Here is a 25,588-nt window from a genome sequence, read left to right as displayed (position 1 = left end):
TCCACAGGGACCATCCCAGAGCTGGAGAGGTGCCCCCTTCCCACTGCCCCCAAAAGCAGAGCACCAGTGGTGCTGCTGTCTGCTGGCTCCAGCCCTGGTCATTTCCACACCCACAGACCTGTCCTGTGGGTGCTTTTGGGTCTCTGGGGAATCACAGGATCCCAGACTGGTTTGGGTGGAAGGGGTCTTAAAGCTCATCCAGCTCTAACCCCCCTGCCATCAGCAGGGACACCTTCCACTAGACTCACAGGGAAGAGCTTCTGCCTAAGAGCTCATCTCAGTCTCCCCTCTGGCAGGTTAAAGCCATTCCCCTTGGCCTGCCCTTACAGAGCCCTGTCCAAAGCCCCTCTCCAGGTTTCCTGTAGGACCCTGTATGTACTAGAAGACTGTTAGAAGGTCTCCCCAACGCTGCTTTGCTTTTTCCAGCTGTGAAGGTAAAGGTTCCTGAGGGTGCTTTGTGCCTTGTCTGTGCAGGTCCTGGACCCAGAGCTGGAGGTGGCAGATCTTGCATTCCCCCCTTCAACAATTTCTGTCTCTTCTCTCAAAATGCAGGTGAGTGGAGTCGGCAGGGTGGCACCCTCCTGTGAGCTGTCATTCCTGATGGACACCTTGTTTCTGGGCATGGAGTGGGCAGGCAGCTCAGCCTGTCTCCATCTCAGTGCTGTTGAGGTTAAGAGGCAAAGAGAGCACAGGACTTCAAGGCACTGAGGCCACGGCTCTGAGCCATGGCCTGGAACTAGTGGTGCCCTTTCGGTAGCTGCTGGGTTTACTGGAGGCAGACACTGAATATTTGGGTGCTTCAGCAAACCCTGGGCTCTGAGAGCTGCCTTGTCCTCTGTGTGCAGTGTCAGGGGTGCTGGGAAGGGGACACAGGATCACGGGATACCAGACTGGTTTGTGTTGAAGGGTACTTAAAGCTCCTCCAGTTCCAACCCCTGCCATGGGCAGGGACCCCTTCCACTAGAGCAGCTTGCTCCAAGCCCCTGTGTCCAACCTGGCCTTGAACACTGCCAGGGATGGGGCAGCCACAGCTTCTCTGGGCACCCTGTGCCAGCGCCTCAGCACCCTCACAGGGAAGAGCTTCTGCCTAAGAGCTCATCTCAGTCTCCCCTCTGGCAGGTTAAAGCCATTCCCTCTTGTGCTGTCCTTACAGGCCCTTGTCCCAAGCCCCTCTCCAGCTTTCCTGCAGCTCCTTTAGGCACTGGAGCTGCTCTCAGGTCTCCCCTTCAGGAGCCTTCTCTTGTCCAGGCTGACCCAGCCCAGCTCTCTCAGCCCAGCTCCATAGGGAGTCAGAGCAGTGAACCCAGCCTGCGGGGTCCATTTTTCCCTGTAACCTGCTGAGCTTCCTGCCTGGCTCAGCAGACACTGACCCTAACATAAGGTTTGATCCCTTCACCTCTGTGCTGCTGTAAACTCCTACTGCTATGAGCTGGATCATCTGCACCCTTAGCCTGACTGTGCTGTGACCATGCTGTGACCATGCTGTGACCATGCTGTCCTTCCCCGTTCACAGGACAAGGAGATCCGTGCTGTCTTCCTCCGCCTGTTTGCACAGCTGCTGCAGGGCTACCGCTGGTGCCTGCACATCATCCGCATCCATCCTGAGCCCGTCATCAGGTTCCATAAGGTGAGTGCTGGCACTCTGGGGTGTTCCAGCTGGATCGGGGCTGAGCTGGGGACAGCTCTTGGAGCTGGGAGCATTGGGATGGGAAAGGGAGCAATCCTTTGGAGCCCATCAGGGAGCCTGTTTGGAGGTAACTCAGCTCCATCTCCTCTGTGGTCTCCTGCCATAGAACCATGGAATTATGGAATGGTTTGTGTTGGAAGGGACCTTAAAGCTCATCCAGTCACAAACCCCTGCCATGGGCAGGGACACCTTTCACTAGAGCAGCTTGCTCCAAGCCCCATCCAACCTGTCCACAGAATTATTGTTCCAAACTGTCCTCTGGAATAACACCTTTCCAGGTACATTGGGGAGGAGTTTGGGATGAGGTTTGCACAAATACAGCCCTATCTAGAAACAGTGCTGTGTTTGCACAGTGACCTCTGCATCACTCCCAGCTCCACCTGCATCCCTTGTTTGTCCTTGGCCATCCCGAGGTCTTGAGGATCAGGTGGTGCTTCCTGGTTTATACCCATGTGTGGTCAGTGCACTGCTGCCAGCATCCTGATGCCTTAGAGCCTCCCGGAATGCGTCCCTCACATCCTGGCTGAGGATTTTCCCTGCATCTGGGGAGAGGAAGGAGGAAGGAGCTGCCTTCCCTATTGCTTCTCTTGTGGCAGATCTACCAGAAGGGCTGGCAGGGCAGGGAGAGCAGGAAATAGCTTCAGAATGTCTCATGGTCCCTGCCATTGGAAGCAGCAGCATGTTCATAAGGGCTTTGAGCTGTACTTTTCCCAGCAGGTGCCCAACACAGATTCACTGGTTCCATGAAATCATAAACCTGCAATAAACTGAAAATGCCCGTCATAAAGTGCCATAAAGTGAGTGAAAGATAATGATGAACTTCCAGGTCATAACAGCCAGGTCAGGGAGGGGATTGTCCTCTCTGCTGCACTTTGGGGAGATCCCCCCTGCAGTCCTGATCCAGCTCTGGGGCAGCAGCACAAGAGGGACGTGGAGCTGTTGGAGCGAGTGCAGAGGAGGCCATGGAGATGCTGCGAGGGCTGGAGCAGCTCTGCTCTGGAGCCAGGCTGAGAGAGCTGGGCTGGGGCAGCCTGGAGAAGAGAAGGCTCCTGAAGGGGAGACCTGAGAGCAGCTCCAGTGCCTAAAGGGGCTGCAGGAAACCTGGAGAGGGGCTTGGGACAAGGGCCTGTAGGGACAGGCCAAGGGGAATGGCTTTAACCTGCCAGAGGGGAGACTGAGATGAGCTCTTAGGCAGAAGCTCTTCCCTGTGAGGGTGCTGAGGCGCTGGCACAGGGTGCCCAGAGAAGCTGTGGCTGCCCCATCCCTGGCAGTGTTCAAGGCCAGGTTGGACACAGGGGCTTGGAGCAAGCTGCTCTAGTGGAAGGTGTGTCCCTGCCTGTGGAAGGGGTCGGACCTAGATGAGCTTTAAGATCCCTTCCAACACAAACCAGTCTGGGGTTCTGGGGTTCTGGGGTGAAATCACTCTGTGCAGAATGACCTGAATGTCACTCATTTAGCTGCTTTGGTCACTGCAACGTCTGTGCTTCCCACTGTGGGTTCAGGACCACAGGACTCTGCACCCGCTGTGGTGCCGTGCTATGGCTCTGGCATCAAGTCCTGCACCTCTGAGCTCCATCCCGTGGCAAGGGGCTGCTCCAGAGAGGCAAGGAGGGCAAATGATCTGGAGCCCTCAGTGTCGCTTGAAGGCGTGTAATGAGCTGTAGTGGGTGGTTCTGGGGTGGGATGAGGTCCCACGTTCATCTGCCGAGGGCCCAAGTAGCTTTCAGCAGACACAGCAAACCTGGTGCTTCTCCCTTTGTGGTGCCAGCCAGAGGCTCCTTCAGAGCCATGCTGGGGATGATTTGGGGCGGGCAGCCATTGCTCAGGTGAGCTGCTGACGGTGCTCTCCCCTGTTGCAGGCAGCATTCCTTGGGCAGAGAGGGCTGACGGAGGATGACTTCCTCACCAAGGTGCTGGAGGGAATGGCCTTCGCCGGCTTCGTCACGGAGCGCGGGGCTCCGTACCGCTCCATCGACCTGTTTGATGAGGTGAGAGGGGCAGCTCGGGAGCAGTCCCCCACCTGCCCTGGCTGTGCTTGCTCTGTTCTCCCTGCCCCAGTGGCCTGAGCTGGGGATGTGCCATGATGCTCCGGCTGCAGCATTGCACCGGGATGTGGGAATGGTGTCCGGATCCTGCGGGAGCTGCTCCTCTCACCTGAGTCCTCTGCCCCCAGCTCGTGGCTTACGAAGTGAAGCGCATGCGTGCAGAGGAAGGGAACAAGCAGAAGATCCTGAGGCACATCAAGGAGCTGGCGGAGAAGCTTTACAAGAACGTGAGTCCTGGAGGTCCCAGTGCAGGGGGAGCTGCTCGGGCCCGAGCCCCATTGCTCTGTGCTCCCTCCATAAGGTCTTGCTGGAAGTGATGCTCCCAGTGTGTGATGCTGTGGTGGGAGGGACCTGTCACGAGGAGGAGACCACGAGGATGATCAGGGGCTTGAGCATCTCCCACACAAAGACAGGCTGAGAAAGCTGGGGCTGTGCAGCCTGGAGAAGAGAAGGCTGCGTGGAGACCTCAGAGCAGCTTCCTGGTATCTGAAGGGGGCTGCAAGGATGCTGGAGAGGGACTCTTCATCAGGGACTGTAGCGACAGGACAAGGGGTGATGGGTTCAAACTGAAACAGGGGAAGTTCAGATCTAAGGAAGAAGTTCTTCTCTGTGAGGGTGCTGAGGCGCTGGCACAGGGTGCCCAGAGAAGCTGTGGCTGCCCCATCCCTGGCAGTGTTCAAGGCCACGTTGGACACAGGGGCTTGGAGCAAGCTGCTCTAGTGGAAGGGGTCCCTGCCTGTGGCAAGGGGTTGGGACCGGAGGAGCTTTAAGGTCACGTTCAACCCCACACATTCTGTAACTCCTTGATGTACCCAGCAGTATCTGGCTGGTGTGAGCTACTCCCAGGAGCGGGATTCCTCACTTTTGGATTACATGAGCGTCCAGCACTCCATGCCTTTGCTTTGGAGCAGCCACTGCCTTGTTGCCTGATCCAGGGCTGGCCAGCAAAGGTCTTCTGAAAGCAGAGCAACACCTGTGGGGCCTTTGGCCATCTCATGATGGAGCTTCTGAACAGTACTTAGCTCACTGCTGTGTTCAGGATCAAAGTGACCTGTCCTTGAGGCTCCTTTCGAGCATCACTGCCCAGGGACCTGCCCTCAGGCCTGGGGGTTGTCCAGGGATTGTAGATACCATCTTGGGGAGCGCTGGGCCTCAGAGCACTGGAGGTTGCTGAAGGATGGGGGCATCTCCTGGTGCTCCTGCCCTGCGACAGGACCCGTGGTGTCCACAGGCCTGACAAGAGGCTGTGTTTGGTCTTCCAGGAGAACCCGTACCCCGCGGTGACCATGCACAAGGTACAGAAGCCCACGGAGGGCTGTCACCTGCGCCTGCACCAGAAGCCGTTCCCCCGGCTGGATGAGGGGACGGTGCAGTGGATCATCGACCAGGCCACCGCCAAGCTGCAGACAGCTCCTCCTGCTGTGAAGGCAGAGAAGAAATGCATGGTGCCGTCGGGGCCCCCCATCGGTGCGTGTGTGCTGAGGGACCTCCCTGCCCAGGAGGAGCTTTACTGTGGTGTACCAGCTCCTTGTCACACTATGGTGTGTCTGAGGGTCCCATGTGAGGAGTAAAATGCGCTTTGAAGAAGCAGCATCACTGTCCAGATTTGCTTTTGCCCCCTTGGGGTGCTTAGAGCTCCCTGGGGTCTATAAGCCAGCATAGGGGATGGTTGAAGACCCCATAGTATTCCTTCAGGATGAGTTCCTGCCCATGCAGAACAGGGGAAGAAGCTGGAGAGGGGCTTTCAACAAGGGCAGGTTGTGATGAGAGAGAATGGGTTTGAACTGAAAGAGGAGAGATTAACATTGGATATAAGGCAGTTCTTCCCTGTGAGGGTGCCGAGACGCTGGCACAGGGTGGCCAGAGAAGCTGTGGCTGCCCCATCCCTGGCAGTGTTCAAGGCCAGGTTGGACAGAAACCATTCCACAATTCCATGCTCTCTCCCCACCATGGGTGAAGCTCCTCCCCTGCTTGCACTAACGGGGGATTCTCTCCCCAGCTGCCATCATGGAACGCAATGGCAATGCCCTGGCCAACAGCGCCCGGCGCCTGGAGGTGGTCAGGAACTGCATCTCTTACGTCTTCGAGAACAAGATGCTGGAAGCCAAAAAGGTGAGGGGGGTCCTGAGGAGCTGTGGGTGAGGAGAGGAGAGACGGAGGTTGCTCTGCAGGGTCTGAGCTGGGGAAATAACCAGGCTGGGTCCTCCTCACCTTCCTCTGCGTGGGTTTGTGGCTTTGCCTCCCCATCCAAGTGCAGTGAGCTGCCTGCAGCCACCCTGGCGCCAGCCAACAGCCAGAATGTGAAGCCCCCTCACTGTGGGCTGTCCTTGGGCTAACTCTGTGACCAGAGCTCCACCGAACCCCTCTTTCTCCTCCATGACTTCTTTCTCTGCAGCTCTTCCCTGCAGTGCTGCGTGCCATGAAGGGCCGAGCGGCCCGACACTGCCTGACCCAGGAGCTGAACCTGCATGTGCAACAGAACCGGGCAGTGCTGGACCACCAGCAGTTTGACTTCATCATCCGCATGATGAACTGCTGCCTGCAGGTAGGGCAGGGCTGGGAGAGCTTGTCTGCCCATGCAGACAGGGTGAGAGCTGGGCTGGGTCAGCCTGGAGAAGAGAAGGCTCCTGAAGGGGAGACCTTAGAGCAGCTCCAGTGCCTAAAGGGGCTGCAGGAAAGCTGGAGAGGGGCTTTGGACAAGGGCCTGTAGGGACAGGCCAAGGGGAATGGCTTTAACCTGCCCGAGAGGAGACTGAGATGAGCTCTTAGGCAGAAGCTCTTTCCTGTGAGGGTGCTGAGGCGCTGGCCCAGGGTGCCCAGAGAAGCTGTGGCTGCCCCATCCCTGGCAGTGTTCAAGGCCAGGTTGGACACAGGGGCTCGGAGCAAGCTGCTCTAGTGGAAGGTGTCCCTGCCCATGGCAGGGGGTTGGAACTGAATGGCCTTTAGGGCTCTTTTCCACCCAACCCATTCCACGATTCTGTGGAACAGCAGAGCACAGGAGCCTGGGGGTCTTGTGGTGAAGCCTCTGTAAGCTCTGCTCTCCTCACTCCAGGACTGCACTGCCATGGATGAACATGGGATTGCAGCTGCTCTCCTGCCACTAGTCACTGCTTTCTGCCGAGTGAGTATCCGCAGTGTCCTCATGTCCTGACCCCGCACAGTCCCCACAGGCTCGGGAGTCCCTGAAGGCTGCAGGGGTGGGAACTGAGGGCAGGTTGTGCTGAAGTTCTGTTCCCCCTTGTGCTTCCTCAGAAGCTGAGCCCAGGTATCACGCAGTTCGCCTACAGCTGCGTGCAGGAGCACGTGGTGTGGACCAACATCCAGTTCTGGGAGGCCATGTTCTACTGCGACGTGCAGAACCACATCCGAGCCTTGTACCTGGACAATAGCGAGGAGAACCACGCAGATGAGGTGAGGAGGTGACAGCAGTGACACAGGGGCCCTGTGGTCCATGGGTTGAGGAGGGTGAACTGGCTTGAGGTTCTGTGAGGTTTCTATGGAACACTGGGGGAAGGCTGGTAGGTCTGTCCATGAAGGTGACTGATCTTCTTCCATCTCCTTCAGGAGAGCCCAGAGGAGCCACAGGAAGCCAAATCGGCCTTGGAGATAGCATCGGAGCAGCTGAGGCTCTGGCCCACCATGAGCAGAGAGAAGCAGCAGGAGCTGATCCAGAAGGAGGAGAGCACTGTCTTCAGCCAGGCCATCCACTACGCCAACCGCATGAGCTACCTGCTGCTGCCCCTGGACACCAGCAAGAACCGCCTGCTCCGCAGCTCCGGCCTGGGCGACATGGAGAGCGTCAGCAACAGCTTTGTCACCAACAGGTCAGCAGGGCTGGGGAGTGGGGTGGGACACAGGAGCACTCAGGGCATTGGGATCGTTCGGTGGCTAGCAGGATGCAAGCAGCTTGCAGTGCCCAAGGGTGTTTCATGTCAAGAGTGGGAGTTCTCCTGTGTTCATATCACGGGTGGAAGCTCTCCTGGGTTGATATCAAGGGTGGAAGCTCTCCTGGGTTGATATCAGGAGTGGGAGCCCTCCTGGGTTCATATCAAGGGTGGGAGCTCTCCTGGGTTCATAGCAGGTTCATATCAGGGGTGGGAGCTCTCCTGGGTTCATATCAAGGGTGGGAGCTGCCCTGAGTTCGTAACAGGTTCATATCAGGGGTGGGAAGTCTCCTGGGTTCATATCAAGGGTGGAAGCTCTCCTGGGTTGATACCAAGGGTGGAATCTTCCCTGTGTTCATATCAAGAGTGGGAGCTCTCCTGGGTTCATATCAAGAGTGGGAGGTCTCCTGGGTTCATATCAAGAGTGGGAGCTCTCCTGGGTTCATATCAAGGGTGAAACCTCTCTTGGGTGCACATCAAGACTGGGAGCTCTCCTCGGTTTGTGTCAATGGTGGAAGCTCTGCTGGGTTCAAATCAAGAGCAGGAGCTCTCCTGGGCTCTGTGTGGTGTGAGGACACAGCAGAGGAGATGTTGAGGGTTGACTCTTCCCTGCTCCTCATGGCAGCATCGCTGGCAGCGTGGCTGAGAGCTATGACACAGAAAGTGGCTTTGAGGACGCAGAGAGTTCGGATGTGGCCAACTACGTGGTGAGGTTCATCAACCGCTTCGTGGACAAAGTCTGCACCGAGAGTGGAGTCACCAACGAGCACCTCAAGGGGCTGCACGTCATGATCCCTGGTAATACACCCTGCAGCAGTGCTGGGCACTGGGTAACTCTGTGGTAGCACTGGGAATCCTTCCACATCACCCCAGGGGGCTGCTCAGGAGATGGTTTTGCAAGAAGCAGTAGGAAGGGCAAGAGAAGGTGCTACAGGGTGGGTTGGCAGCATGCTTGGGTGCTGTGTAGGACAGGACTTTGCTCTCCATCTCTGTCTTCATGTTTGTCCACAGATATCGTGCAGATGCACATAGAGACACTGGATGCCGTGCACAGGGAGAGCAAGAGGCTTCCTCCCATCCAGAAGGTATGGAGCCAGCCTGCTGCTGTGGAAGGTTCTGGTGCCTTGGGAACCTTCAAGTCCCCCTCCACAGTACACATGAGCCTGAACTTCCTATTGTACATCCTTGTAGCCAAAGCTGCTGCGCCCCAACCTGCTGGTGGGAGAGGAGTGTGTGATGGAAGGGCTCCGCGTGTACCTCATGCCTGATGGGCGGGAGGAAGCTGCTGGAGGGAATATTGGTGGCCCACCTCTGCTCCCTGCAGAAGGAGCCATCTTCCTCACCACGTACCGCATCATCTTCAAAGGCACTCCCACCGACCCCCTGGGTAAGGTCCTGTGTCCTCTGCCTCCTGGCGTTGGTGGTGCCTGGGGAGGAGGTGGCTGGAGCAAATCTGGAGCAGGGCTGCAGCTCAGGACTGCAGAACCCCCTTGAGTGGGTTCCCAGCTAACACTGGGCCTTGCTGGGGGCTTCTACAACCACCACAAACTTCATGATTGTGCCCCACTGCTACAAAGGAGGTGGTTGCTGTTGCTCTCCACATGTGGTAGATGATGATTCCTCGTGCCCATCCAAGGCATCCTGTACAGGTCACCGTGGGCTGGCTGTTGAATGTCCAGCCTGCTTCTGGCCACTTCATCCTCCCTGTGGTGATGGCACACCTGGTTTGGGCTTGCACAGGGCTGAGGCCGTGTCTAACCTGTTCTATGCTTCTGCCCAGTGGGGGAGCAGGTGGTGATCAGGTCCTTCCCCATCGCCTCACTGACCAAAGAGAAGAAGATCAATGTCCAGGCCCAGGTGGATCAGTTCATCCAGGAGGGTTTGCAGCTGCGCTCGTGCACATTCCAGGTGAGGCCATGAGGGACTGGGTGCTCCTGTGCATGGAACTGGTGTGTGGCCACGGCTCCACCAGCTCCTGGGACAAGGTACTACCCAGCTGTGGTGGTCTCATAGCACCGTGGAATCATGGAATGGGTTGGGTTGAAGGGACCTTAAAGCCCATCCATCTCCAACCCCTGCCACGGGCAGGGACACCTTCCACTAGAGCAGCTTGCTCCAAGCCCCTGTGTCCAACCTGGCCTTGAACACTGCCAGGGATGGGGCAGCCACAGCTTCTCTGGGCACCCTGTGCCAGCGCCTCAGCACCCTCACAGGGAAGAGCTTCTGCCTAAGAGCTCATCTCAGTCTCCCCTCGGGCAGGTTAAAGCCATTCCCCTTGGCCTGTCCCTACAGGCCCTTGTCTAAAGATCTTCTCCAGCTTTCCTGTGGAGCCCCTTTAGGTACTGAAACTGCTCTAAGGTCTCCCCTTCAGGAGCCTTCTCTTCTCCAGGCTGACCCAGCCCAGCTCTCTCAGCCTGGCTCCACAGCTGCTCCAGTCACAATCCTCTTGTAAGAAGGAGCAACTTCTTGCTTGTAAACTTCTTTCCAACTGCTCCAGTGTCTGCTGGAGCTCTGAGAAGGGGTGAGACATCCCCACACAGTGTTCTAGGAGGTGGTTCTGCAGAGCCTTGCAGCAGGCTGTGGGGGAGAGAAATACACCAGGGAGAGGTGTCACAACACGAGGAGTTACTCAGCATTTTACATCTTGGGAGACTTGTGCTTGGAGGAAAGCACCTAAACCACACTGCCTGCTCCTTCCTGCCCATCTTCTGTGCTGTGAGCCACAGTGACTGGCACTGGGAACAGCTGAGGAGCAGCAGTGCTGGGTTTGGAGGGGGCTCCAGGAGGAAGGGGAACGGGACAGAGGAACTGGCACAGGGGGACAGCAGCGCAGCCTCACATCTGTTCCCAGCTGGGACCTGAGCTGTGCCCTGCGCTGTGGGACGAGCCTTTTCCAGAGCCCTGCCCCAGCCTGACCCAGCGCCTGTGTCCTGCAGCTGCTGAAGATCGCCTTCGACGAGGAGGTGGCTTCAGACAGCGCCGAGATCTTCCGGAAGCACCTGCACAAGCTGCGCTACCCCCAGCACGTGCGTGGCACCTTCGCCTTCACCGTGGGCCAGTCGCCCAAGCAGGCCATGCAGCCCAAGGCCAAGGAGAAGAACCCCTCGCTCAGGTACTGCGGGGGCACCCGACCCTGGCACGGCTTCTCCTCTCCCTCCTCTGTACACCTGCAGAGAGCTGCTGAGTGGGGCTCGCTTGGGAGAGGGGCAGAACCCCCCTGGCTGGGGGTGAAGGTCCCTGGGACCTCTGCTTGTGGGCCTCTCCTGGTGCAGGGTCTCCACTTGTCCCTGCGGGGGACACGTGCTGTGCACCCAGCAGAGAACCGCTCAGAAGTGGGAAGCGGGGTGTCCACTTCCACGGCATCCCTGCCCCATTCCCCAGCCCACAAGCCCTGAGGGGTGTGAGGGACCAGGCTGTGCTGTGCTGCAGGACGGGAGCACTGGGGGTGGTGGAGCTGTGGAGGTGCTGCCCTGCAGCCAGCCCCTACCCTGTGCTCGGTGGCAGGGGCAGGCACGGCTGGGCTCGGTGCTGCTCTGCTCGCTTGCTGTGCCCTGCTCTAAGCCCCTCTCCCGTGTGTTTGTGACTCAGCTCCCAGCAGGTCACCGATATGTTCCAGGGCCTGGCAGTGGGGGTCATGTCCCTCGGGCACCTTGGCCATTCCAGCACGTAAGATGCCTTCAGCCTGGGTGGGAGCTTGCGAGGTGGCATTGATTCTGGCTGCTCCCAGGGTTTCCTCTAACCTGCTCTGCATGTGGTGTGGGGCTTGTCTCTTGGGAATGCCCTTTTCCAGGTCTGAGGGTGTGCTCTCACCACGGCAGCACCATGCTCAGAGGTGGTTGATCCATTGATCAGCCACCCTTGTGCTCCATGCCACTGTGGTGGCCCCACGATGTCTACCACTAACCTCCAGAGACCTCTAGAGCTGCCAGGCCTGGGCACAGTCTCCAGTGTCTGAACTTGTGAGATGGGCTTTGTCACCTCTCTCCAAGGCTGCTTCCAGTGCCCCACATTATCTACAAACCTTGGTTCTCCCGTTCTTGAGTCTCCATGCCTTAGCATTCATTCTCAGGGCAATGTTTTTCTTCTGTCCTGAGGCTCTCCCTCCCTTGGTACGTGCAGGGAGCAGTTGGAGTCCTTCACCACCCACTTCACAAAGCCAAACAAGGCACCTGAAGGTCTCAGTTTGAGCCCTGTCTTGATCAGGTGAATGTTGAGAAGTCTTTCATCAGTGTAGCTTTGTCCAGGGTTGGCCGTGGCCATTCCCTGTGGGATGTATATCCCATGTCTCCTTCATTTGTTCCCCTTTGAGCCCATGAGCTCACTGAGGAGGTGATGAGCATGAGGTCCTGTGTGTGGGCAGGACACATTCCTGCTTCAGGAATTCCTGCCTTCTGGAGCTGCATCATGTGGAGCCTATTCTGACCATGCAGCCTTATCTCCGAGGGTTTTGGAAGGTCTCCCTTCCTGCTTTCCATGGGATGCCCTAAGGAATGGCTGAACCCATCCATGCTCTCCCTGTCCTACGTGGTGTGGAGCAGGTCACCTTCCACAAGCCATGGGCGGGCTGGAAACCCCCTGTGGTGGCTCTGGCCTTTGCCATAAGCTAGAGCCTCCAGGGACAAGCTGGCTCAGTGCCTGCTGGAGCTCCAGTGTGGAGGTGAGAGTTAGAGCCAGGACAAGGCTTCCCTCGGGACAGGAGGCTGGGGCTCCTGCCCAGCCTGGCAGCTCCATCCACAGACGGGCAAACCTCGGAGCTCTGCCCCTGCTCGGTGCCCTCCACAGCCAAGGGAGCCATGAGGTGGCATCTCCCCTCCTGTGGTGACAGCGACCACCCCGCGCCTGCAGGCGGTGGTGCGGGACGCGCCTGTCTCTGCTTCGCTCTCGGTGTGACTGAGTGTTGGTGTCTTCAACCCTTCGGGGCTGCTCGTGGGGCTGTGGCCACGGGAGGTGGTGGTGGGGGTCTCAGCCTGTTCTCTGGTCCCAGGACGCTCTCCAAAAACCTGGTGAAAAACGCCAAGAAGACCATTGGGCGGCAGTACGTGACGCGGAAGAAGTACACCCCCCCCATGTGGGAGCAGAGGGGCAGCCAGCACTTCCCCGAGGACAACGAGGATGAGATCTCAGGTTGGGAGTGGGCTCTTGGATGGGGCAAGGAGCTTCTTCCAGGTCATGGCCATCAGGAGCTTCCCTGCACTGCCACCGTGCTCACCTCTCCCAGTTCTCAATGGTCCACCAGCTCTCATCTGCTTGTGGGACACTCTTTCAGTACCCAGCAAGCCCTGTGGAGAGGAGGGAGTTCTTTGGTCTCAGCTCTTCAGATGAGAAGTCCCAAATTTCAGCTGCAGTCAGGTCAGGTTAGACATGAGAAGAGCTTGATCGGTTTGAGAAGGGACAGGAAGGAGTCCTCTGTGTGGAGGTTCAACCTTCCTGGGTGGAAAGGCTGGTCAGAGAAGATGTGGTGGATGGGATTTAGGGTTTCGGTTGGGAATGCTGCCTGCGGGGACCTGGCCCTCCTGCCGGTGTGGGGCTCGTCCAGCAGACTGGACATGGCTGATTTGGGATCTTCCCTTCTGTTCATGGAGATAGTTTGTATGCCATGGGGATCATAGATTTTCACAATGGATGGTTTGGGTTGGGAGGGACCTTAAAGGTCCTCCGGTTCCAACCCCCTGCCATGGGCAGGGACACCTTCCACTAGAGCAGCTTGCTCCAAGGGCCTGTGTCCAACTTTGCCTTGAACACTGCCAGGGGTGGGGCAGCCACAGCTTCTCTGGAGCTGCTCTCCTCTACGGGAGGAGATGGACCCATTGGTGGAGCAGCTCTGGCCGGTCAGTGTTGGGCTGTTCCTCATCTCTCCGTGATATCAAGCAATGTGAAAGCACCAAAAAAACCTGCTCTAACGCCAGCCCTCAGGCAGAAGCTGACTTTTCTCTGTGCTTTTAACCTCACAGGTGAAGGCTCTCGCCCTAAAGTCCAGTGCCCAGCCCTTTGGGGCAGCTGAGCTTCACCATTTCAGGTGGAAGTGGTGGGATGGAGCTCCTGCCCTGTCTGTGGTGGGCTGGGAGATGCCTCCAGCCCGTTCACCTCCACCAGCAGCACGTGGGACACTGTCAGTGCTGTACCCTGACCCCTTTGTCTCCGCAGTGTCTGAAGAGATGGACAGAAGCACTTTGACCCCCACCACCACCATGAAACCTTCGGACAAGATGACCATCAACCACCTGGTGGAGCGGGCCTGCTGCCGGGACTACCAGCGCCTGGGGCTGGGCACCCTCAGCAGCAGCCTCACCCGCTCCAAGAGCGAGCCCTTCCGCATCTCCACCGTCAACCGCATGTACGCCATATGCCGGAGGTGAGCGCCTGCGGGGCAGGGAGGGCAGCGGGCTCTGAGCTGGGCTGTGGGCGCCGAGGGGGCTCATCCTGCACCCCACCGAGCTCCGCAGCACCTCTGCTCTGCCCTGCAGCTACCCCGGGCTGCTCATCGTGCCGCAGAGCATCCAGGACAACACGATCCAGCGCATCTCCCGCTGCTACCGCCAGAACCGCTTCCCCGTGGTGTGCTGGAGGAACTCCCGCACCAAAGCCGTGCTGCTGCGCTCAGGGGGGCTGCATGGCAAGGGCGTCGTGGGCCTCTTCAAGTCCCAGAATGCTCCCACCGCAGGTGCCTATACCCCCTGTGCCCTCCTTCCCCTCCATTCCCTCTGTCCCCTCCATCCTCAGGGCATTGCCCACGCCGGGGCCGTGCTGCAGAGCCCTCCCCACATCTCACGGTGGTTTTGGTACTCTCCCCCAGGCCCCTCGCAGGCAGACTCCACGAGCCTGGAGCAGGAGAAGTACCTGCAGGCTGTCATTAACTCCATGCCGCACTACGCCGACGCCAGCGGGCGCAACACGCTCAGTGGCTTCACCTCGGCTCACATGAGCAGCTCAGGTGAGGAGCTCGGGGACAGGGATACAGGAGGGATCATCCTCGTGCCCCAGGGCTGCAGCCATGGGTCATGGTGTCCCTCCCACACCCTTGACACCGGGTGAGCTGCTGGCCCCCATGGCCCACCTCAGAGGAGGCAGCAGAGGCTGCTCCACAGCTCCCAACTCCAGCTGGGCCTCTGTGGATGAGTTTGGGATTGTTTTGGGGAACCCCAATGGCCTGGGACCTGTGAGCACTGGATCTGGGTGCTTGCTGAGGACCTGGTGGGACAGGCCCTGCCAGCTGAGCTCTCAGCACTGTTGGCACCCGGTGCTGTCATGGGAAGCCTCGGTAAGTCTGTGTCTCCTTTGCTCTGTGAGCATCCTGCCCATTTCAGCTGTGGCAGAGCTGCCATCACTGTCCCACTCCAGTGTCATTCATCCTCTGTCCCAACCATTCCACCCCATCATTGCTCCAAAGCTCACTGGGGGCCAGAGGGACCATGGGGACCCAGCCAGGGGCTCCCTGCAGCCTGGGGAGGAGAGGATGTGCCAAAAGCCCCTTCTGGCACATGCTGGGGACATGCCCAGAGCCGTGGCTAAAGGAGGGGGTGTCAGGCCAGCATTGGGGTGGCAGACCTGGCATGGTGGTGATGGAGCTCAGAGCAGGGGCTGCAGGGCTGTGGCAGTGCCTGGGTGACCCCCAGTACTGAAGCAGAGCTGCAGGAGTGTTGAGCCTCCCTTTGTGCTGCTGCAGTGGGTGCCGTGGTGGGGCTCACGCTGGAAGGTGTCCCTGCATGCTGGGTCCCAGCCCCGGCGCTCCTGCTTGTGCTGCTTCCTCTGGTCCCTTGCCCTCCACCCTGAGCAGTGCTGGGGGGTGAGGTGGGAGAACCCCAGAGCAGCCCAGCAAGATGAGAGCTGACGTTCTGTTGGTGCTACAGATCACGCCGACAAGAGACAGCCTAAGCTGGGATCGCTCATGAAGCAGGTGATGGGAGGGAAGGACGATGGGCCTGGTTCTATTAGCCGTGGAGGTGAGGATGTGTGAGGGAACTCTGCCTCTGGGGCCTCACACAGGCCCTGCCTCGGGGCAGTGGTGTAGAGTAGATGCTTCCTTCACCCTGAGCTCCGAGCTGCAGAGAGGGAGGGAGGGACCCTCTGAGCACCTGGAGCCACCATCTCCTTCATCCCCATCACTGCTGCAGCCGCTGCGCCTGGGGCCCCAGGTACCCCGTGTCCAGGCAGCGCGGGTCCCCTCGCTGGGTGCCCTCGCTGAGTCGCTTTGTCTGTGCTGCCAGGGCTCGGTCACCGAGCTAAAGTCATCACCCTGTCCACCCCAAAGTGCGCGTCGGCGAAGGGCCGCGACACCCCTCGAGGTACGGAACCGCCAGCCCCTGCACCAGTGCTAACCACAGCACTGACCCCCATGCACCCCTCACCGGTGCTAACCACAGCACTGACCCCCATGCACCCCTCACCGGTGCTAACCACAGCACTGACCCCCATGCACCCCTCACCGGTGCTAACCACAGCACTGACCCCCATGCACCCCTGCACCAGTGCTAACCACAGCACTGACCCCCATACACCCCTCACCGGTGCTAACCACAACACTGACCCCCATGCACCCCTCACCGGTGCTAACCACAACACTGACCCCCATGCACCTCCTGTCCCCCCTCACCAGTGCTAACCATGGCACTGACCCCACCACTGCCACCCATACACACCCCACGCTGGTGCTGACCATATCACTGACCTCCATGCACCCGTTGTCACTCCTCACCGGTGCTACCCATGACACTGACCCCCCTCCACACCCCACACCAGTGCTAACCACAGCATTGATCCCATCACTGACCCCCGTCCATACCCCTCCCTGGTGCTGACCCACAGCCCACCCCTCACACCACTAACACCCCAGTGTCCCCCTCGGGCCGCTAACCCCTCACTGAGCATGCCGCTGGCTCCCGGCGCTGGGGGTAAGTACTGAGCCCATCCCAGCCCGTCCCACTCCTCTGCTCAGGTTTGCTTTGGGCTCCTTGCACGCTGCTGGTGCTGGGTGGTGGTGGCGGGGCTGGGTGACGGATGCAGGGGTGCTGGGGTTGGGTTGGGTTGGGTTGCACCAGGCAGGACTCCCACAGCACCCAGCAAGGAGAGAGGAGCGAAAGCAAACCTGGCTCCAGCGCCTCCTGCATGTGCTGCCGGGTGCCGCGGGGGACAGCGACTTGGCCATGGCTGGGTGATGCGGTGACAAGCTGCTGGCCCCCACGTCAGCCCGGCGGGGGGGGGGGCATGGACACCAATGCTGCTGGGACCCCCAGAACCCCTCCTGATGCTGCTGTCCCGCAGGCAAGTGGGGCAGCATCCGGGCCAGCGGGCGCATGAGCAGCTACGCGCTGAACGTGGAGATCGGGTCACGCCTGGCGGGGAAGGAGCTGCTGGGAACCCACCACAACGGCACGGCCGAGCCCGGGTTCCTGCGCCCGCACCGCGCCTCGCTCTACATCATTGGGGACAAGTCCCAGCTCAAGGTGACCCCAGCGGCATCACCGAGGGGGACACACACACATGTGGTTGATAGGAGCATAGAACCAGGCAGGGTGGAAGAGAGCTTTGAGATCATCCAGTCCAGCCATTCCCAGCACTGCCAAGGCCACCACTGCCCCATGGCACTGAGGCCTCGTCTCCATGCTGTGTGAACACTTGCAGGGACGGTGCCTGCAGCCCTGCCCTGGGCAGCCTGTTCCAATGCCTGAGCACCCTCTGGGGCAGGAATTGTTCCTCAGCTCCATCTAAACCTGCCCTGGGGCAGCTTGAGGCCGTTTCCTCTTGTCCCATCCCTTGTTCCTTGGGAGCAGAGCCCAGCCCCTCCTGGCTCCATCCTCCTCTCAGGCACTTGCAGGGAGCCATCAGGTCCCCCCTGAGCCTTCTCTTCTCCACACTGAACCCCCCAGGTCCCTCAGCCCTTCCCCATAACACTTGCGCTCCAGCACCGACTCCATTCCCTTCTCTGGCCCCACTCCAGCACCTCAGTGTCTCTCTTGTAGTGAGGGGCCTGGAACTGAACACACTAGTGTTGTATTTGGGGGTGGTGGGTCTGCTGGGGTGTCTGAGGACAGCATGGATTGTCTCCTTGTTCAGGGTGTGAAGCCGGACCCTCTGCAGCACTGGGAGGTGGTTCCCATTGAGGTGTTCGATGTGCGGCAGGTCAAGGCCAGCTTCAAGAAGCTGATGAAGGCCTGTGTGCCTGGCTGCCCCTCCACGGACCCCAGCATCGCCTACCTACGCTCCCTGGAGGAGTCTGAGTGGCTGTCACAGGTCAGTTGTCACAGACTGATAGGATCGTGGAATGGTTTGGTTTGGAAGGGACCTTAAAGCTCCTCCAGCTCCAGCCCCTGCCATGGGCAGGGACCCCTTCCACTAGAGCAGCTTGCTCCAAGCCCCTGTGTCCAACCTGGCCTTGAACACTGCCAGGGATGGGGCAGCCACAGCTTCTCTGGGCACCCTGTGCCAGCGCCTCAGCACCCTCACAGGGAAGAGCTTCTGCCTAAGAGCTCATCTCAGTCTCCCCTCTGGCAGGTTAAAGCCATTCCCCTTGGCCTGTCCCTATAGGCTCTTGTCCCAAGCCCCTCTCCAGCTTTCCTGCAGCCCCTTTAGGCACTGGAGCTGCTCTCAGGTCTCCCCTTCAGGAGCCTTCTCTTCTCCAGGCTGCCCCAGCCCAGCTCTCTCAGCCTGGCTCCAGAGCAGAGCTGCTCCAGCCCTTGCAGAAGCTCCATGGGCCTTCTCTGCACTCACTCCATCAGGGTTCTGTGTCACAGCCCTGTGTAACCCCTGGGCTCTGCTCCGTTTGGCTCAGTCACTTCCAGGAAGAACATTCCATTTGCACAGTGCCCAGCAGACAAGCTTCCTGCACTCTGGTGACTCTTGTCCCTCACGTTGCAGATCCACAAGATCCTGCAGATTTCAGTGCTGGTGGTGGAGCTCCTGGACATGGGCTCCTCAGTGCTGGTGAGCCTGGAGGACGGCTGGGACATCACCACGCAGGTAGGAGCCCTCCAGATGCTGAACACGGTATCTGCCCATGGCCGTCACCCCTCCATGGAGCATCTCAAGCCCCTTCTGTCCCTGCAGGTCGTGTCCTTGGTGCAGCTCCTGTCTGACCCCTACTACCGGACACTGGAAGGCTTCCGCCTGCTCGTGGAGAAGGAGTGGTTGAGCTTCGGGCACCGCTTCAGCCACCGCGGGGCGCAGACCCTGGCCGGGCAGAGCAGTGGGTTTGCTCCCATCTTCCTGCAGTTCCTGGACTGTGTGCACCAGGTGAGCTCCGAGCACCGGGATCTCGGGAGCACCGGGGGCAGGAGCTCCTCCTGCAGCAGGGAACGGTCCCAGAGCACCGGGGGTCTCACCCAGGCTGCTCCTTGCAGATCCACCTGCAGTTCCCCATGGAGTTCGAGTTCAGCCAGTACTACCTGAAGTTCCTGAGCTACCACTACATTTCCAACCGCTTCCGGACATTCCTGCTGGACTCGGACTACGAGCGCATCGAGCTGGGTGAGGGCAGTGTGTGGGCACACAGGGATGGCAGCACAGAACCGTGTCCTCACAGAACACCTCATCCCCTCTCTGCTCCCCTCAGGCCTCCTGTACGAGGAGAAGGGGGAGAGGAAGAGCCAGCAGGTCTACAAGTCCATCTGGGACTATATCGACCGCCTGAACAAGAAGGCCCCCATCTTCTTCAACTACATGTATGCTCCTGAGGATGGGGAGGTGAGAGCTCAGTCCTGCCCTGCACACCCCAGCACCTACATGGAGCTGAAGGAGCAGTCCCTTGTTGGGTGGACCAAGGTGTTTGCCCACCAAGGGGCTGTCTGCCACCCTGGGGAGCATGAGCAGAGTCAGGCTCCTTAGGGTCATGGAATGGTTTAGGTTGGAAGGGACCTTAAAACTCCTCCAGTTCCAACCCCTTCCATGGGCAGGGACACCTTCCACTAGAGCAGCTTGCTCCAAGCCCCTGTGTCCAACCTGGCCTTGAACACTGCCAGGGATGGGGCAGCCACAGCTTCTCTGGGCACCCTGTGCCAGCGCCTCAGCACCCTCACAGGGAAAAGCTTCTGCCTAAGAGCTCATCTCAGTCTCCCCTCTGGCAGGTTAAAGCCATTCCGCTTGGCCTGTCCTTACAGGCCCTTGTCCTAAGCCCCTCTGCAGGTCTCTTGTAGCCCCTTTAGGCACTGGAACTCCTCTAAGGTCTCTCCTTAAGGAGTCTTCTCCAGGCCATGTCCCTGCAGCATGGCCAGTGCCATGTCCTGCCCTCCCTGAGCATCACCCTGTGCTCCTGCAGGTGCTGAGGCCGTACAGCAACATCTCCAACCTGAAAGTGTGGGATTACTACACGGAGGAGACACTTTCCGAGGGCCCCTCCTATGACTGGGAGCTGGCACAGGGGCAGCCGGAGCCGGTGGAGGACACGGATCGACAGGACACCGGAGCCCCACAGACCAAGCGCAAGATCATCTGGCCCTGCTACGACAACCGGGGCCGCGTGGAGCCCGACGCCATCTCCAAACTGCTGGAGGTGAGCACAGCCCCTGGGGAAGCGCCGTCGGTGTCCCAGCGGTGGGGTTGTGGTGGGGTTGGTGTTGGTTGAGCCCCAGGGCACTGACAGTGGTCCCAGGGGTCTTGTCCCCTCCTGCTCTGAAGCCTGAACTCCCCCTCAGGAGCTGCACAACCTGGAGATGGAGCTGGGGCAGATTCCAGAGCGCTGGAAGGATACGTGGGACAAGGTGAAAGCTTCCCAGCGCACCGAGGCGCGGCAGGAGGGCAGCAGGGTAGGTCCATGGAGGGGCTGAAGGGGTGGCTGTGCCCAGGGTGCCCCATGCAGCAGGTGCTGGTACTTGGGCACTGTCCTCACGCTGTGGTCTCTGCTCCCGCAGACCCCCAGCTCCCTGCTGATGTCCTCGGGCCTGTCCCACCACCGCCGCTCGCTCGGGGTGTACCTGCAGGAGAGCGGCGTGGGCTCCACGCTCAACCTCAGCCTGGACAGCGACACCAGCAGCACGTCCACCCCGTCCAGCGGGAAGCCGGGTGGGCGCAGGAGCACCAGCACCCTCTACAGCCAGTTCCACACGTCCGAGAGCGAGAACAGGCAGGAGCAGGGCCCGGGGTGTGGGGGGGATGTTCTGTGGGTCCTCTGTGGGACCACGGTCTCCTCCTGTCCCCACTGATGCCACAGACCAAGCTGTGCTTCATCCCTCCTCTCCCTCCCACCCTAACACGCTGCCCTGTCCCTGCAGGTCCTACGAGGGGTCTCTGTACAAGAAAGGAGCCTTCATGAAACCCTGGAAGCCTCGTTGGTTTGTGCTGGATAAAACCAAACATCAGGTATGGAGGGGCAGGGAGGCCTGGGGTCTGTCTGTGCTTCCATCCCTCCATCCTTCTATCGCTGCATCCCTCTGTCCTTCCATTGTTCCATCATTCCATTGTTCCATCCATCTTTCCATCCCTCCCTCCATCCATCCACCCATCCCTTCCTCCCTCCATTCTTCCCTGCCTCCATCTATCCCTCTCTCCATCCCTCCTTCCATCCCTCCAACCATCTGTCCATCCATCCGTCCGTCCGTCCATCCATCCATCCATCCATCCACCCACACATCCATCCACCAATCCCTCCATTCCTCTATCCCTCTATCTCTCCATTCCTCTATCCCTCTATTGCTCCATCCATCCCTCCATCCATCCCTCCATCCACCCATCCCTCCCTCCATCCATCCATCCATCCATCCATCCATCCATCCATCCATCCATCCATCCATCCATCCATCCATCCATCCATCCATCCATCCACCCATCCATCCATCCACCCATCCACCCACCCATCCATCCATCCATCCATCCATCCATCCATCCATCCACCCGTCCATCCATCCATCCATCCACCCATCCATCCACCCACCCTCCATCCACCCATCCACCCACCCACCCATCCACCCACCCACCCACCCCCCCCCACCCACCCACCATCCCTCCATCCATCCCTCCCTCCCTCCATCCCTCCCTCCCTCCCTCCCTCCCTCCCTCCCTCCCTCCCTCCCTCCCTCCATCCATCCATCCATCCATCCCTCCATCCCTCCATCATCCATCCCTGTCTCCTTCCTCTGTCCCTCCTTCCATCCCTCCCATGTGCTCTGACCGCTCGGAACGTCTCCCTGCAGCTGCGGTACTATGACAGCCGGATGGACACGGAGTGCAAAGGAGTCATTGACCTGGCCGAGGTGGAGTCCATCACCCCAGGGACCCCCACCATGGGGGCACCCAAGACGGTGGATGAGAAAGCCTTCTTCGATGTGAGTGTGGTGCTGGGCTGCAGTGTGCGGTGCCCCAGCGCTGGGTCTGCAGTGCCCTGGGCTGGGGTCTGTGGTGCCGTTCCCCGCTCACCTCCTGCCTCCTCCCTTGCAGCTGAAGACGACGAAGCGCGTTTACAACTTCTGTGCCCAGGACGTGCCGGGGGCGCAGCAATGGATCGACCGCATCCAGAGCTGTTTGTCGGACGCGTGAGCGCAGGAGCCCCTGTGCGGGTGCAGGGTCCGGGCCCACGGAGCAGTGGCAGCGCTGGAGCCGGGGCTGGGATCAGCTGCGGGTGAGGCCCTGGCCTCGGGCGGCCGCGGGGCTGGAGCTGCGGCTCCGCGCTGGGAGGCACTGGTGGAGGATCCCGTCGCGTTGAAGCAGGCCCGGGATGAGCTGGGATGAGCAGGAGCTGGTCCTGCTCTGTCCCCCCCAGGCCTGTCTGAGCCCTGTAATTATTGTGTCCCCTCCGCACCCCACTGCAGCCCCTGCACTGCTGGAGGAGGCAGGAGCTGCCCTCCTCACCCTCCCCATGGCTTGCATGTCCACCGAGCACCCAGGGGGACCAGCCCTGCTCCCCACGTCTCATAGTGCAGCACCCACCCCGCTCCCACCTTGCTGGACCCAGGGACCTGCCGCTCAGGTGCTGGTTTTGGTGGGGGTGATGCGTTGAGCACAGGGATGCGCTGCCCATCCAGTGCCCCCTGGGCGCTGCAGGCAGAGGGTCCCAGTCTTGCACAGGAGCCGCTGCCCGTGGCTGGTGGTGGTTGGAGCTCTGGGCACTGGGCTCAGGGATGTGGCTGTGGCTCTGTGTCCCTGCTGGGCACAGTCTCTACCTCCACGGTCAGGTTTGCTGTCGTGGGGGGGGGCACATTCCCCACGGGAGGTGCCAGCCCTGTCACATTGCGTGGAGGGGGGGGCACCAGCCCTGGCCCTGGGGTCCCTGTGCCCAAGGGACCCCTCCAGCAGCAACACCGGGGCTGGGATGGTCACTCCAGTCCCTGTGGCGCCGGCTGCTGCCACCCGGGCTCTTTGCACAGGTCAACCCCCCCCCACACACCCCGCCCCTGGTGGCACCGCTCAGCGCTGCCCCGTGTACCCCCACACCACCTCAGGGCCCTTCCTCTCGTCCCCCCCCGTCTTTGTGCTGTTGGGGGGCTCTGAGCAGAGCGGGGCTGCCCCCACCCTCCCTGCGTGTCCAATGCCAGTGCAAAGGGGAACCTCGGTACAAGCGGCTCCTGCAGCATCTCTCCCCCCCGCACTGGTGTGACCGCTGGAGGGGGGCTTGGCTCACCCAAAGGGGTCCCTGCCTCCCCCCCCCCCCCCCCAAGCTCGTTCCTGTCTGTTTTTATGGAGTACAATGTTTTATTTCAGTGCAGAGCTCTTTGTACAGTCTTACCCCCCCCCCCCCCCCATTGTACAATAACGGCCGCGCCGGAGCCGGAGCCGCCGCCGTGGGGCTGGCCGCAGCAGGTGTAGATTATTGAGGTTTCTGTACATTGGGGCCCGGCCCCGCGGCACAGAGAAACTAACGGTTTAATAAAAAAAGTCACAGAGAGCGGGCGGCCCCGGCGCCTCAGTGCGGGGGGTGATGGGGGGGGGGAATGGGGGTGCCCGGTGCCATGGGGCTGCGGCACCGCACTGGGGATGGGCCCACCCTGCACCCCTGTGCCAGGCAGGGAGCCGTGTCCTGCCTGTGCTGGGGCCACCAAGTGCTGCTCTGCCCCAGTGGGACGTGGTTGGATGAAGCCAGTGCCCACCCAGCACCCAGTGTGCACCCAGTGTTACTCGATGCCCACCCAGTGTCACCCAGTGCCCACCCAGTGTCACCCAGTGCCCACCCAGTGTCACCCAGTGCCTACTCAGTGCCCACCCAGTGTTACCCAGTGCCACCCAGTGTTACCCAGTGCCCAGTGCCCACCTAGTGTCCACCCAGTGCCAGCCAGTGCCACCTAGTGCCCACCCAGTGTCACCCTGTGCCCCCCAGTGCCCACCCAGTGTTACCCAGTGCTAGCCAGTGCCCACCCAGTGCCCCCCAGTGCCCACCCAGTGTCACCCAATGTCTACACAGTGTTACCCAGTGTCACCCAGTGCCACCCAGTGCCCACCCAGTTCCCTCCCAGTGTTAGCCAGTGCCACCCAGTGTTACCCAGTGCCCACCCAGTGCCCACCTAGTGTTACCCAGTGCCACCCAGTGCCCAGCCAGTGTCACCTAATGTCCACGCAGTGTCACTCAGTGCCATCCAGTGCCACCTAGTGCCCACCCAGTGTCACCCTGTGCCCGCCCAGTGTCACCCAGTGCCCACCCAGTGTTACCCAGTGCCAGCCAGTGCCCACCCAGTGTCACCCAATGTCTATGCAGTGTCACCCAGTGCCACGCGGTTCCCTCCCAGTGCCTACCCAGTGTCACCCAGTGCCCACCCAGTTCCCTCCCAGTGTTAGCCAGTGCCATCCATTGCCACCCAGTTCCCTCCCAGTGTTAGCCAGTGCCATCCATTGCCACCCAGTGCCCACCCAGTGCCACCCAGTGTTGCCCAGTGCCCACCCAGTGCCCAGCCAGTGCCCAGCCAGTGTCACCCAGTACCCACTCAGTGCCATCCGGTGTTACTCAGTGCCCACCCGGTGTCACCCAGTGCCCCCCAGGCTCAGCTGGAAATTGCCTCACTGCGGCGCAGGGGATGGGAGATGGTGTGAAAGGAAAGCTGGAAAGGAGCCCAAACCCTGGTACCAGTTTGATGCTCCCCTTATCACTGGGCGGGGGGATGACATTGGGCACTCTGGGACCAGCACAGGAGGCACCATTTGCTTTCCCTTGACCAACCACCCCAACTGCCTCAGTAAATGCAGCCCAGTGACTCCACGCAGTTCTAACGGCAAACCTGCTCCTGGCTGCGGCCGCCAAGATGGGCACAAGAGGAGGCTTCAGTGCCACCACAAAGGAAAGATCCCCAGGCCTGAGCCAACGGGATGAGTGCCTGAGGCCAGCCCTGCTCTGCCCCAGCACTGATGGCTCTTGTGGCCTCATCCAGCCACTCTGCAGGGTGAAGACTGAGGCCTTGGGCACGAGACTCCTGGGACTGCGCTGCTCTGGCAATGGAGCCAGCACAAGGGACCGGGACGTGCAGAGCCAGCAAGTGCCAAAGCTGCTGCTGGCCAGAGCCTTGGCAGGGACCAGCTGGGGTCAGTGACAGCCCCTCGAGGGTGGGGGGAGAGAATCAGCCCTGCAGCACCTCACCCATCAGCTGCAGACACCGCAGGTGCATCCAGCACCAGCAACCCCACCAGAGCACCGCAGCCCATGGGGCTCACAGTGCTGCTGTGCTCTGCCTGCACCCGCTGCTGGATGAAGCCATTGCACTGCCTGGGCAGAGGGAGGGATGCGGCACAGCCAGGGCTGAGCGTGTCCTGCAGGGTGGAAGTGTTCAAACCCCACGCAGACGAGGCCCTCAGCCCCACGGAGTGAGCTCCAGCACACCCTACCTGTCCAGGAGCCTCCCTGGTGTGCCCAGTACAGATCTTTGACTGTACCCATGCTGATGCTGGTTTCGAAGTGCACACTTACTGATCATCAGTGCAAACACCAAAGCTCTGAGAAAAACAGGTTTAAGGTGATTTTAGAAATATATATGTATATATATAACTAGTCCCTATATACATTAGCAACAGGAGATGATGAGCAGAGGGAGGGATGAAGAGTCGAGCTGATGGTCCCTGGCCAGCAGCAC

General features: G+C 60.1%; 1 protein-coding gene across 1 annotated transcript in view; it reads left to right on the top strand.

Moving 5' to 3' along the window:
• SBF1 (SET binding factor 1) overlaps positions 1-23,039 on the top strand; it is a 35,968-nt gene extending 12,929 nt beyond the window's left edge. Inside the window, exons 11-43 of the mRNA XM_062636781.1 lie at positions 475-552; positions 1,514-1,627; positions 3,547-3,675; positions 3,861-3,959; positions 4,995-5,199; positions 5,732-5,844; positions 6,128-6,277; positions 6,785-6,853; positions 6,985-7,143; positions 7,297-7,556; positions 8,242-8,414; positions 8,628-8,701; positions 8,808-9,003; positions 9,397-9,524; positions 10,553-10,728; positions 12,601-12,740; positions 13,761-13,968; positions 14,081-14,277; positions 14,410-14,547; positions 15,464-15,556; positions 15,821-15,898; positions 16,875-17,056; positions 17,667-17,843; positions 18,468-18,569; positions 18,657-18,842; positions 18,950-19,076; positions 19,162-19,292; positions 19,864-20,097; positions 20,240-20,350; positions 20,456-20,667; positions 20,816-20,903; positions 21,734-21,865; positions 21,978-23,039. Coding sequence (XP_062492765.1) covers positions 475-552; positions 1,514-1,627; positions 3,547-3,675; positions 3,861-3,959; positions 4,995-5,199; positions 5,732-5,844; positions 6,128-6,277; positions 6,785-6,853; positions 6,985-7,143; positions 7,297-7,556; positions 8,242-8,414; positions 8,628-8,701; positions 8,808-9,003; positions 9,397-9,524; positions 10,553-10,728; positions 12,601-12,740; positions 13,761-13,968; positions 14,081-14,277; positions 14,410-14,547; positions 15,464-15,556; positions 15,821-15,898; positions 16,875-17,056; positions 17,667-17,843; positions 18,468-18,569; positions 18,657-18,842; positions 18,950-19,076; positions 19,162-19,292; positions 19,864-20,097; positions 20,240-20,350; positions 20,456-20,667; positions 20,816-20,903; positions 21,734-21,865; positions 21,978-22,076 — 4,758 coding nt within the window. The 3' untranslated portion in view covers positions 22,077-23,039. The remainder of the gene's footprint in view (positions 1-474; positions 553-1,513; positions 1,628-3,546; positions 3,676-3,860; positions 3,960-4,994; positions 5,200-5,731; positions 5,845-6,127; positions 6,278-6,784; positions 6,854-6,984; positions 7,144-7,296; positions 7,557-8,241; positions 8,415-8,627; positions 8,702-8,807; positions 9,004-9,396; positions 9,525-10,552; positions 10,729-12,600; positions 12,741-13,760; positions 13,969-14,080; positions 14,278-14,409; positions 14,548-15,463; positions 15,557-15,820; positions 15,899-16,874; positions 17,057-17,666; positions 17,844-18,467; positions 18,570-18,656; positions 18,843-18,949; positions 19,077-19,161; positions 19,293-19,863; positions 20,098-20,239; positions 20,351-20,455; positions 20,668-20,815; positions 20,904-21,733; positions 21,866-21,977) is intronic.
• The last annotated feature ends 2,549 nt before the right edge of the window (positions 23,040-25,588 follow it).

The sequence above is a fragment of the Pezoporus occidentalis genome, unplaced genomic scaffold (assembly GCF_034315485.1).
Source record: "Pezoporus occidentalis ecotype Australia unplaced genomic scaffold, CSIRO_AGI_Poc_V1 ctg496, whole genome shotgun sequence".
NCBI classification, from domain to species: Eukaryota; Metazoa; Chordata; class Aves; order Psittaciformes; family Psittacidae; genus Pezoporus; species Pezoporus occidentalis.
This window is presented reverse-complemented; position numbering and strand designations above follow the sequence as displayed.